This window comes from Oncorhynchus clarkii, unplaced genomic scaffold, assembly GCF_045791955.1.
Source record: "Oncorhynchus clarkii lewisi isolate Uvic-CL-2024 unplaced genomic scaffold, UVic_Ocla_1.0 unplaced_contig_9912_pilon_pilon, whole genome shotgun sequence".
Lineage (NCBI taxonomy): Eukaryota > Metazoa > Chordata > Actinopteri > Salmoniformes > Salmonidae > Oncorhynchus > Oncorhynchus clarkii.
In genome coordinates this window covers 16,759-30,000 of record NW_027257990.1, presented here as the reverse complement: position 1 = coordinate 30,000, position 13,242 = coordinate 16,759, and the positions used below count along the sequence as shown (strand labels likewise).

Genomic DNA, 13,242 nt, shown 5'->3' with positions numbered 1-13,242 from the left:
TACACACGGATACAAGTAACCCAACTCCTCTGTCTCCTCTTCACACTCCTCCCCCCTCTCAGGTTCAGTCGTTCCTCTCCTCCCTGGAAGAGGAGGATCAGGAGGAGATAAAGAAAGAACTGATCGCCATCAAGGACATCTTCGTCAGCCACACGGGAGAGGAGGAGGAGGAGGAGGGAGAGGGCGAGGAGAAGAAGGAGGGAGAGGAGACAGTGGATAGGGGTGATCTAAGTCCCCAGTGTTCTACTCCTCTGTGTGAGTTACAAAGACCAAACAGTGTTCCTTAACTCCTGATAAACACAGCTGGGTCCTTAACCACTGATAAACACAGCTGGGTCCTTAACTCCTGATAAACACAGCTGGGTCCTTAAATACTGATTAACACAGCTGGGTCCTTAACTACTGATAAACACAGCTGGGTCCCTAACCACTGATAAACACAGCTGGGTCCTTAACCACTGATAAACACAGCTGGGTCCTTAACTCCTGATAAACACAGCTGGGTCCTTAACCACTGATAAACACAGCTGGGTCCTTAACTCCTGATAAACACAGCTGGATCCTTAACCGCTGATAAACACAGCTGGGTCCTTAAATACTGATTAACACAGCTGGGTCCTTAACTCCTGATAAACACAGCTGGGTCCTTAACCACTGATAAACACAGCTGGGTTCTTAACTCCTGATAAACACAGCTGGGTCCTTAACCACTGATAAACACAGCTGGGTCCTTAACTCCTGATAAACACAGCTGGGTCCTTAACTCCTGATAAACACAGCTGGGTCCTTAACTCCTGATAAACACAGCTGGGTCCTTAAATACTGATAAACACAGCTGGGTCCTTAAATACTGATAAACACAGCTGGGTCCTTAACCACTGATAAACACAGCTGGGTCCTTAACTCCTGATAAACACAGCTGGGTCCTTAACTCCTGATAAACACAGCTGGGTCCTTAACTCCTGATAAACACAGCTGGGTCCTTAACTCCTGATAAACACAGCTGGGTCCTTAACCACTGATAAACACAGCTGGGTCCTTAACTCCTGATAAACACAGCTGGGTCCTTAAATACTGATAAACACAGCTGGGTCCTTAACTCCTGATAAACACAGCTGGGTCCTTAACTCCTGATAAACACAGCTGGATCCTTAACTCCTGATAAAACACAGCTGGGTCCTTAACTCCTGATAAACACAGCTGGGTCCTTAACTCCTGATAAACACAGCTGGGTCCTTAACTCCTGATAAACACAGCTGGGTCCTTAACTCCTGATAAACACAGCTGGGTCCTTAAATACTGATAAACACAGCTGGGTCCTTAACTCCTGATAAACACAGCTGGGTCCTTAAATACTGATAAACACAGCTGGGTCCTTAACTCCTGATAAACACAGCTGGGTCCTTAACTCCTGATAAACACAGCTGGGTCCTTAACTCCTGATAAACACAGCTGGGTCCTTAAATACTGATAAACACAGCTGGATCCTTAACCACTGATAAACACAGCTGGGTCCTTAACTACTGATAAACACAGCTGGGTCCTTAACCACTGATAAACACAGCTGGGTCCTTAACTCCTGATAAACACAGCTGGGTCCTTAACTCCTGATAAACACAGCTGGGTCCTTAACTCCTGATAAACACAGCTGGGTCCTTAACTCCTGATAAACACAGCTGGGTCCTTAACCACTGATAAACACAGCTGGGTCCTTAACCACTGATAAACACAGCTGGGTCCTTAAATACTGACACACAGCTGGGTCCTTAAATACTGATAAACACAGCTGGGTCCTTAAATACTGATAAACACAGCTGGGTCCTTAACCACTGATAAACACAGCTGGGTCCTTAACTCCTGATAAACACAGCTGGGTCCTTAACTCCTGATAAACACAGCTGGGTCCTTAACTACTGATAAACACAGCTGGGTCCTTAACTACTGATAAACACAGCTGGGTCCTTAACCACTGATAAACACAGCTGGGTCCTTAACTCCTGATAAACACAGCTGGGTCCTTAACCACTGATAAACACAGCTGGGTCCTTAACTCCTGATAATCACAGCTGGGTCCTTAACCACTGATAAACACAGCTGGGTCCTTAAATACTGATAAACACAGCTGGGTCCTTAACTCCTGATAAACACAGCTGGGTCCTTAAATACTGATAAACACAGCTGGGTCCTTAACTCCTGATAAACACAGCTGGGTCCTTAACTCCTGATAAACACAGCTGGGTTCTTAACTCCTGATAAACACAGCTGGGTCCTTAAATACTGATAAACACAGCTGGGTCCTTAACCACTGATAAACACAGCTGGGTCCTTAACCACTGATAAACACAGCTGGGTCCTTAACTCCTGATAAACACAGCCGGGTCCTTAACTCCTGATAAACACAGCTGGGTCCTTAACCACTGATAAACACAGCTGGGTCCTTAACCACTGATAAACACAGCTGGGTCCTTAACTCCTGATAAACACAGCTGGGTCCTTAACCACTGATAAACACAGCTGGGTCCTTAACCACTGATAAAACACAGCTGGGTCCTTAACCACTGATAAAACACAGCTGGGTCCTTAACTCCTGATAAACACAGCTGGGTCCTTAACTCCTGATAAACACAGCTGGGTCCTTAACTCCTGATAAACACAGCTGGGTCCTTAACCGCTGATAAACACAGCTGGGTCCTTAACCACTGATAAACACAGCTGGGTCCTTAACTCCTGATAAACACAGCTGGGTCCTTAACCACTGATAAACACAGCTGGGTCCTTAACCACTGATAAACACAGCTGGGTCCTTAACCACTGATAAACACAGCTGGGTCCTTAACCACTGATAAACACAGCTGGGTCCTTAACCACAGCTCAGTTTAAACCGTTTCTAACCAAAGCAACAGGAAATGGCCTTAAAGACTAGAACAGTGAGACAGGGTGACAGGGTGACAGGGTGACAGTGAGACAGGGTGACAGGGTGACAGGGTAACAGTGAGACAGGGTGACAGTGAGACAGGGTGACAGTGAGACAGTGAGACAGGGAGACAGGGAGACAGGGTGACAGTGAGACAGTGAGACAGGGTGACAGGGTGACAGTGAGACAGGGTGACAGGGAGACAGGGTGACAGGGTGACAGGGTAACAGGGTGACAGGGAGACAGGGTGACAGGGAGACAGGGAGACAGGGTGACAGGGTGACAGTGAGACAGGGTGACAGGGTAACAGGGTGACAGGGTAACAGGGAGACAGGGTGACAGGGAGACTGTGAGACAGGGTGACAGTGAGACAGGGTGACAGGGTAACAGGGTGACAGGGAGACAGGGTAACAGGGTGACAGGGAGACAGTGAGACAGGGTGACAGGGAGACAGGGTGACAGGGAGACAGGGTGACAGGGAGACAGTGAGACAGGGTGACAGTGAGACAGGGTGACAGTGAGACAGGGTGACAGTGAGACAGGGTGACAGGGAGACAGGGTGACAGTGAGACAGGGTGACAGTGAGACAGGGTGACAGGGTGACAGGGAGACAGGGTGACAGGGAGACAGGGTGACAGGGTGACAGTGAGACAGGGAGACAGGGTGACAGGGTGACAGGGTGACAGTGAGACAGGGTGAGCACCTGTTCTTACACTGTGATTTGACTATTAGTTGTTCAACGTTTCTTCTGAAAAATATAGTTTATAAAAATGGTCCGAGAAGAACAACATTGGCAGGGCAATTCAAGCAAAGCCAATATGTGGCGGTAAAGTATTGGTTCTGTAGTTTACGGCACAAACCTCATTGGTACAGAACTGTTTTATAATTGTGACCTTTACTCAGAAAAGGTTGGTGACCATTGCGATAAAGGATCAACGTTTCTGACACTGACAGAGCCTACGACCAAGACGTAGTGGTACTGAACCAGCAGACCTAGACCCTGTCTCACTGAACCAGCCAAGACGTAGTGGTACTGAACCAGCAGACCTAGACCCTGTCTCACTGAACCAGCAGACCTAGACCCTGTCTCACTGAACCAGCCAAGACGTAGTGGTACTGAACCAGCAGACCTAGACCCTGTCTCACTGAACCAGCAGACCTAGACCCTGTCTCACTGAACCAGCCAAGACGTAGTGGTACTGAACCAGCAGACCTAGACCCTGTCTCACTGAACCAGCAGACCTAGACCCTGTCTCACTGAACCAGCCAAGACGTAGTGGTACTGAACCAGCAGACCTAGACCCTGTCTCACTGAACCAGCAGACCTAGACCCTGTCTCACTGAACCAGCCAAGACGTAGTGGTACTGAACCAGCAGACCTAGACCCTGTCTCACTGAACCAGCAGACCTAGACCCTGTCTCACTGAACCAGCCAAGACGTAGTGGTACTGAACCAGCAGACCTAGACCCTGTCTCACTGAACCAGCAGACCTAGACCCTGTCTCACTGAACCAGCCAAGACGTAGTGGTACTGAACCAGCAGACCTAGACCCTGTCTCACTGAACCAGCAGACCTAGACCCTGTCTCACTGAACCAGCAGACCTAGACCCTGACTCACTGAACCAGCAGACCTAGACCCTGTCTCACTGAACCAGCAGACCTAGACCCTGTCACACTGAACCAGCAGACCTAGACCCTGACTCACTGAACCAGCAGACCTAGACCCTGACTCACTGAACCAGCAGACCTAGACCCTGTTACACTGAACCAGCAGACCTAGACCCTGTCTCACTGAACCAGCCAAGATGTCCGAAAATCGTTTACAACCTAAGAATTTTTCCACGATATCGACAAAGTCGTGGAATTAGACGGCTAAACCCGTGCAGTCTCTACGGGCATTTAGTTTGTTGAAATCTGCCAAAAATGTTGGCACTTTAGCCTTTAATTCATATAAAAATAAATAGGATTTATTGAATTCTCCATGTGGTCTATATTAAAAGGGCACTTCATTTAATAACAGTCTCTCTGGTCTGATGTTTAATCTGTCTCTCTCTGGTTGATGTTTAATCTGTCTCTCTCTGGTCTGATGTTTAATCTGTCTCTCTCTGGTCTGATGTTTAATCTGTCTCTCTGGTCTGATGTTTAATCTGTCTCTCTCTGGTCTGATGTTTAATCTGTCTCTCTCCGGTTGATGTTTAATCTGTCTCTCTCTGGTCTGATATTTAATCTGTCTCTCTCTGGTCTGATGTTTAATCTGTCTCTCTCTGGTCTGATGTTTAATCTGTCTCTCTCTGGTCTGATGTTTAATCTGTCTCTCTCTGGTCTGATGTTTAATCTGTCTCTCTCTGGTCTGATGTTTAATCTGTCTCTCTCTGGTCTGATGTTTAATCTGTCTCTCTCTGGTCTGATGTTTAATCTGTCTCTCTCCGGTTGATGTTTAATCTGTCTCTCTCTGGTCTGATATTTAATCTGTCTCTCTCCGGTTGATGTTTAATCTGTCTCTCTCTGGTCTGATGTTTAATCTGTCTCTCTCTGGTCTGATATTTAATCTGTCTCTCTCTGGTTGATGTTTAATCTGTCTCTCTCTGGTCTGATATTTAATCTGTCTCTCTCTGGTTGATGTTTAATCTGTCTCTCTATGGTTGATGTTTAATCTGTCTCTCTCCGGTTGATGTTTAATCTGTCTCTCTCTGGTCTGATGTTTAATCTGTCTCTCTCTGGTTGATGTTTAATCTGTCTCTCTCTGGTCTGATGTTTAATCTGTCTCTCTCTGGTTGATGTTTAATCTGTCTCTCTCTGGTCTGATGTTTAATCTGTCTCTCTCTGGTCTGATATTTAATCTGTCTCTCTCTGGTTGATGTTTAATCTGTCTCTCTCCGGTTGATGTTAATCTGTCTCTCTCTGGTCTGATGTTTAATCTGTCTCGCTCTGGTCTGATGTTTAATCTGTCTCTCTCCGGTTGATGTTAATCTGTCTCTCTCTGGTCTGATGTTTAATCTGTCTCGCTCTGGTCTGATGTTTAATCTGTCTCTCTCTGGTCTGATGTTTAATCTGTCTCTCTCTGGTTGATGTTTAATCTGTCTCTCTCTGGTCTGATGTTTAATCTGTCTCTCTCTGGTTGATGTTTAATCTGTCTCTCTCTGGTCTGATATTTAATCTGTCTCTCTCTGGTCTGATGTTTAATCTGTCTCTCTATGGTCTGATGTTTAATCTGTCTCTCTCTGGTTGATATTTAATCTGTCTCTCTCTGGTTGATGTTTAATCTGTCTCTCTCTGGTCTGATGTTTAATCTGTCTCTCTCTGGTTGATGTTTAATCTGTCTCTCTCTGGTCTGATATTTAATCTGTCTCTCTCTGGTCTGATGTTTAATCTGTCTCTCTATGGTCTGATGTTTAATCTGTCTCTCTCTGGTTGATGTTTAATCTGTCTCTCTCTGGTCTGATGTTTAATCTGTCTCTCTCTGGTTGATGTTTAATCTGTCTCTCTCTGGTCTGATGTTTAATCTGTCTCTCTCTGGTCTGATATTTAATCTGTCTCTCTCTGGTCTGATATTTAATCTGTCTCTCTCTGGTCTGATATTTAATCTGTCTCTCTATGGTCTGATATTGAATCTGTCTTTCTCCGGTTGATGTTTAATCTGTCTCTCCGGTCTGATATTAAATCTGTCTCTCTCTGGTCTGATATTTAATCTGTCTCTCTCTGGTTGATATTTAATCTGTCTCTCTCTGGTTGATGTTTAATCTCTTTCCAGCAGCTGATGGGGAGGAGTTTGTGAGTGTCCTGACTGAGTTGCTGTTTGAGCTTCACGTCGCTGCCACCCCAGACAAACTCAACAAGGTAACAGACAGTCACTGTCACCACAGACAAACTCAACAAGATAACAGACAGTCACCACAGACAAACTCAACAAGGTAACAGACAGTCCCTGTCACCACAGACAAACTCAACAAGGTAACAGACAGTCCCTGTCACCACAGACAAACTCAACAAGATAACAGACAGTCACCACAGACAAACTCAACAAGGTAACAGACAGTCCCTGTCACCACAGACAAACTCAACAAGGTAACAGACAGTCCCTGTCACCACAGACAAACTCAACAAGGTAACAGACAGTCCCTGTCACCCCAGACAAACTCAACAAGGTAACAGACAGTCCCTGTCACCCCAGACAAACTCAACAAGGTAACAGACAGTCCTTGTCACCACAGACAAACTCAACAAGGTAACAGACAGTCCCTGTCACCACAGACAAACTCAACAAGGTAACAGACAGTCCCTGTCACCACAGACAAACTCAACAAGGTAACAGACAGTCCTTGTCACCACAGACAAACTCAACAAGGTAACAGACAGTCCCTGTCACCACAGACAAACTCAACAAGGTAACAGACAGTCCCTGTCACCCCAGACAAACTCAACAAGGTAACAGACAGTCCCTGTCACCACAGACAAACTCAACAAGGTAACAGACAGTCCCTGTCACCACAGACAAACTCAACAAGGTAACAGACAGTCCCTGTCACCACAGACAAACTCAACAAGGTAACAGACAGTCCCTGTCACCACAGACAAACTCAACAAGGTAACAGACAGTCCCTGTCACCACAGACAAACTCAACAAGGTAACAGACAGTCCCTGTCACCACAGACAAACTCAACAAGGTAACAGACAGTCCCTGTCACCACAGACAAACTCAACAAGGTAACAGACAGTCCCTGTCACCACAGACAAACTCAACAAGGTAACAGACAGTCCCTGTCACCACAGACAAACTCAACAAGGTAACAGACAGTCCCTGTCACCACAGACAAACTCAACAAGGTAACAGACAGTCACCACAGACAAACTCAACAAGGTAACAGACACACAGTTTTAATTGAATCTACTGAATTAGAGTTCATTATTTTAGGTTAAAGTTTAGTGATGTCATGTCAATTCATCCCCAGGCCAGGATGAGAGCGCATGATTGGGTGAGAGAGGTGGAGAAACCTGTCGTTGTCACGGAAACCATCGGGGGGGCGACGGAGGAGGAGCAAAGAGGAGAACCTGAAACAAGAGAGGGAGAAGAAGAGAAGAAAGAGGGGGAGGAGCTGGAGGAGAAGAAAGAGGAGGAGCTAAAGGAGGAGAAAGAGGAGGAGGAGCTAAAGGAGAAGAAAGAGGGGGAGGAGATAAAGGAGAATGAGGAAGAGAGACGATCCAGGTCTGTAGAGGTGAGATCTGATGTTGGACAGATGTCTGTCTGTCTGTCTGTCTCTCATGTTCTCTTTCCCTCGCTTTTCGTTTTAAGCACGTAGTGTGTGTTAATGTTTATATATTGTGTGTGTGCTTGTGTGTGTGTGTGTCTAGGCAGTGTACCTGTGTTCAGTGGGCTCCCTGGCGGAGGTGACAGCCCGCAGTATCGAACAGCTCCACAAGGTGGCAGAGTTGATCCTCCACGGACAGGACCTGGAGAAACCTGCCAGAGACCAGGCTCACATACTCACCAGGTCTGTTGGAGGAGGGGGGGGGGGGGGGGGGGGGGGGGGGACAGGAGAAACCTGTTAGAGACCAGGCTGTAGGGGGGGGGGGGGGGGGGGGGGGGGGGGGGCAGGACCAGGAGAAACCTGCTAGAGACCAGGCTGTAGGGGGGGGCAGGACCAGGAGAAACCTGCTAGAGACCAGGCTGTAGGGGGGGGCAGGACCAGGAGAAACCTGTTAGAGACCAGGCTGTAGGGGGGGGCAGGACCAGGAGAAACCTGCTAGAGACCAGGCTGTAGGGGGGGAGGGGGGGGGAGGGGGGCAGGACCAGGAGAAACCTGCTAGAGACCAGGCTGTAGGGGGGGGCAGGACCAGGAGAAACCTGTTAGAGACCAGGCTGTGTGGGGGGAGGGGGGGGGGGGCAGGAGAAACCTGTTAGAGGGTCACTAGTCCAACGCTCTAACCACTAGGCTAACCTGCCGCCCCGGTCTTTAATAGGTTACTCACCAGGTCTGTTGGGGGAGGGGGGACAGGAGAAACCTGTTAGAGACCAGGCTGTAGGGGGGAGGGGGGGACAGGAGAAACCTGCTAGAGACCAGGCTGTGTGGGGGGGGGGGAGGGTGCATCTGTGTGTGTGGGGAATATGACCTTCCACTCATATGTATATTCTGAGCATCGTTAATGTCTGTGACTGTTGCAGGTTGACGTGTGCCATGTGTCGGGAGGTGGGTTGTCTTGCCAGGAAGTTCTCTGATACTCTGCTCACCGTTGGGGTAAGATGTGTATGTGTGTGTGTGTGTGTGTGTACTGGGACTTTATCTCCAACACAATAAAGGAATGGCATTAAGGTCAGGTGATCAGCTGATCATCACCCCCATTGGTTCTCTGACTCCCTTCCTGCCCTTCTCCAGGTTCAGAGAAAAGCAGAAGAGTTGAACCCTTTGGTAGACAGTGTGCTGCTTGAGGTAAGACATGTAACTGTTGTTCTGTAGGGTTCTAACAGTGTTCTGTAGGGTTCTAACAGTAGTCTGATGTTCTGAAGGGTTCTAACAGTGTTCTGTAGGGTTCTAACAGTGTTCTGTTGTTCTGTAGGGTTCTAACAGTGTTCTGTAGGGTTCTAACAGTGTTCTGTAGGGTTCTAACAGTGTTATGTTGTTCTAACAGTGTTCTGTAGGGTTCTAACAGCGTTCTGTTGTTCCGTAGGGTTCTAACAGTGTTCCGTTTTTCCGCAGGGTTCTAACAGCACCACATACATCCAGAACGCCTTCCAGCTCCTCCTCCCGGTTCTCCAGATGTCACACATCCAGACCCACAGCTCTAGAACCCGCACGGAACCACAGCCCTAACCCTGTCGTAGCCACAGTAAACACACCTCATACTGCTGAAGTGCTGTCAGCATACTAGCCCGTCCTAATGATGTAACTATGTACAGGAAGATAATGTGATATATATATAAAACAGTGATACGGAAGTCAACTACTAGGTTGCCATAGTAACAGACTGACTAGGATATCTTTAAACTTTAATCACGTAATGCAGTAACTTAGTATAGTTTCATGTAGGGAACAACTTCTCAGATTGAAGAGCTTGTACTCATGTCTATTAAGCATCTCCAAATTGATTATTTTATTATATATACATATATATATATATATATATATTAATCATATTTATATATATTACTGTTCAGAGGTAAATCTAAACATGATTCATGTCAACTGGCTAATTTAACCCGGTGTATCAGATTATGTCTAATCGTTTTAAAAAGCGAAACCAAAAAAAATAGTTTTGTTGTTAGAGTTTGTTTTTAGTGTCACGTAAACCAGATCAGATCAGTGTAATGTGTTGTTTAACAGGGTCGGTCATAGTGTCACGTAAACCAGATCAGATCAGTGTAATGTGTTGTTTAACAGGGTCGGTCATAGTGTCACGTAAACCAGATCAGATCAGTGTAATGTGTTGTTTAACAAGGTCGGTCATAGTGTCACGTAAACCAGATCAGATCAGTGTAATGTGTTGTTAACAGGGTCGGTCATAGTGTCACCTAAACCAGATCAGATCAGTGTAATGTGTTGTTTAACAAGGTCGGTCATAGTGTCACCTAAACCAGACCAGATCAGTGTAATGTGTTGTTAACAGGGTCGGTCATAGTGTCACCTAAACCAGATCAGATCAGTGTAATGTGTTGTTTAACAGGGTCGGTCATAGTGTCACCTAAACCAGATCAGTGTAATGTGTTGATAACAGTGGCACGGCGTCCCTGAAGCAAATTAGGGTTCAGTGCTTTTCTCAAAAAGACACATCAACATATTTTTCATATCTTTGTTGCTTTGTCAGCTCAGGTGTTCGAACCAGAGACCTTTCGGTTCCTCTGGGCCCAACGCGCTAACCGCTAGGCTACATGCCGCAGGTATTGATGCTCCCTGCTTAACCTTGTTGAAATGGTAGAACAACTAACCTTGTTGAAATGGCAGAACAACTAGCCTTGTTGAAATGGCAGAACAACTAACCTTGTTGAAATGGTAGAACAACTAACCTTGTTGAAATGGTAGAACAACTAACCTTGTTGAAATGGCAGAACAACTAACCTTGTTGAAATGGTAGAACAACTAACCTTGTTTAAATGGCAGAACAACTAACCTTGTTGAAATGGTAGAACAACTAACCTTGTTGAAATGGCAGAACAACTAACCTTGTTGAAATGGCAGAACAACTAACCTTGTTGAAATGGCAGAACAACTAACCTTGTTGAAATGGCAGAACAACTAACCTTGTTGAAATGGCAGAACAACTAACCTTGTTGAAATGGCAGAACAACTAACCTTGTTGAAATGGTAGAACAACTAACCTTGTTGAAATGGCAGAACAACTAACCTTGTTGAAATGGCAGAACAACTAACCTTGTTGAAATGGTAGAACAACTAACCTTGTTGAAATGGCAGAACAACTAACCTTGTTGAAATGGCAGAACAACTAACCTTGTTGAAATGGCAGAACAACTAACCTTGTTGAAATGGCAGAACAACTAACCTTGTTGAAATGGTAGAACAACTAACCTTGTTGAAATGGTAGAACAACTAACCTTGTTGAAATGGTAGAACAACTAACCTTGTTGAAATGGTAGAACAACTAGCCTTGTTGAAATGGCAGAACAACTAACCTTGTTTAAATGGCAGAACAACTAACCTTGTTGAAATGGTAGAACAACTAACCTTGTTGAAATGGCAGAACAACTAACCTTGTTGAAATGGCAGAACAACTAGCCTTGTTGAAATGGTAGAACAACTAACCTTGTTGAAATGGTAGAACAACTAACCTTGTTGAAATGGCAGAACAACTAACCTTGTTGAAATGGCAGAACAACTAGCCTTGTTGAAATGGCAGAACAACTAACCTTGTTTAAATGGCAGAACAACTAACCTTGTTGAAATGGTAGAACAACTAACCTTGTTGAAATGGCAGAACAACTAACCTTGTTTAAATGGCAGAACAACTAACCTTGTTGAAATGGTAGAACAACTAACCTTGTTGAAATGGCAGAACAACTAACCTTGTTTAAATGGCAGAACAACTAACCTTGTTGAAATGGTAGAACAACTAACCTTGTTGAAATGGCAGAACAACTAACCTTGTTTAAATGGCAGAACAACTAAGCTTGTTGAAATGGCAGAACAACTAACCTTGTTGAAATGGTAGAACAACTAACCTTGTTGAAATGGCAGAACAACTAACCTTGTTGAAATGGTAGAACAACTAACCTTGTTTAAATGGCAGAACAACTAACCTTGTTGAAATGGTAGAACAACTAACCTTGTTGAAATGGTAGAACAACTAACCTTGTTGAAATGGCAGAACAACTAACCTTGTTGAAATGGCAGAACAACTAACCTTGTTGAAATGGCAGAACAACTAACCTTGTTTAAATGGCAGAACAACTAACCTTGTTGAAATGGTAGAACAACTAACCTTGTTGAAATGGTAGAACAACTAACCTTGTTGAAATGGCAGAACAACTAACCTTGTTGAAATGGCAGAACAACTAACCTTGTTGAAATGGCAGAACAACTAACCTTGTTGAAATGGCAGAACAACTAACCTTGTTGAAATGGTAGAACAACTAACCTTGTTGAAATGGCAGAACAACTAACCTTGTTGAAATGGTAGAACAACTAACCTTGTTGAAATGGCAGAACAACTAACCTTGTTGAAATGGCAGAACAACTAACCTTGTTGAAATGGTAGAACAACTAACCTTGTTGAAATGGTAGAACAACTAACCTTGTTTAAATGGCAGAACAACTAACCTTGTTGAAATGGCAGAACAACTAACCTTGTTGAAATGGCAGAACAACTAACCTTGTTGAAATGGTAGAACAACTAACCTTGACATTAACGGACAAAGACAAAAAAAGGACCAGAACTATAAAGTTCTATATTTCTATTTCTATGTGTGTATTTGTTTTTTAGATCCACTGGTTTATTAAGTCGTTGTTGGATCGTTTATTAATCTGCTGCTATGGTAACGGAGATGGAATCTGACAACGGAACCTTTAATCACAAAAATAACAACAACGAAGAATAAAAATCACCTTTTTAAAACCTTTTAACTGTTTCAGAGCCATGTCTTTATATATATATACACACACACACACACACACACACACACACACACACACACAAATATAAAATCCTATTTTCCCTAATCCTAAAATAGCCTTTGTCCTTGTGAGGGGGGGGGGGGGGGGGGGGGGGGAATATCCCCACGGGGGAGAAATGTCCTTCGGGGGTCTTTTGAGTATCTCCAGGACCCAGGAGGAGGGCAGTAAACCCCCCCATCAAGACAGCATTCAGGGACACCATTCAGGG

At 45.0% G+C, this 13,242-nt stretch overlaps 1 protein-coding gene across 3 annotated transcripts in view; it reads left to right on the top strand.

Moving 5' to 3' along the window:
- LOC139394418 (protein NOXP20-like) overlaps nt 1-12,980 on the top strand; it is a 16,761-nt gene extending 3,781 nt beyond the window's left edge. The window contains exons 7-14 of one of the 3 annotated variants that reach the window (XM_071142481.1): nt 63-255; nt 6,667-6,752; nt 7,866-8,129; nt 8,266-8,405; nt 9,077-9,149; nt 9,288-9,341; nt 9,609-9,738; nt 12,844-12,980. In XM_071142481.1, coding sequence (XP_070998582.1) covers nt 63-255; nt 6,667-6,752; nt 7,866-8,129; nt 8,266-8,405; nt 9,077-9,149; nt 9,288-9,341; nt 9,609-9,722 — 924 coding nt within the window. In that variant the 3' untranslated portion in view covers nt 9,723-9,738; nt 12,844-12,980. Of the gene's footprint in view, nt 1-62; nt 256-6,666; nt 6,753-7,865; nt 8,130-8,265; nt 8,406-9,076; nt 9,150-9,287; nt 9,342-9,608; nt 9,958-12,843 lie in introns of those variants that run through there. The other 2 variants (XM_071142482.1, XM_071142480.1) reach the window with 2 other exon arrangements.
- The last annotated feature ends 262 nt before the right edge of the window (nt 12,981-13,242 follow it).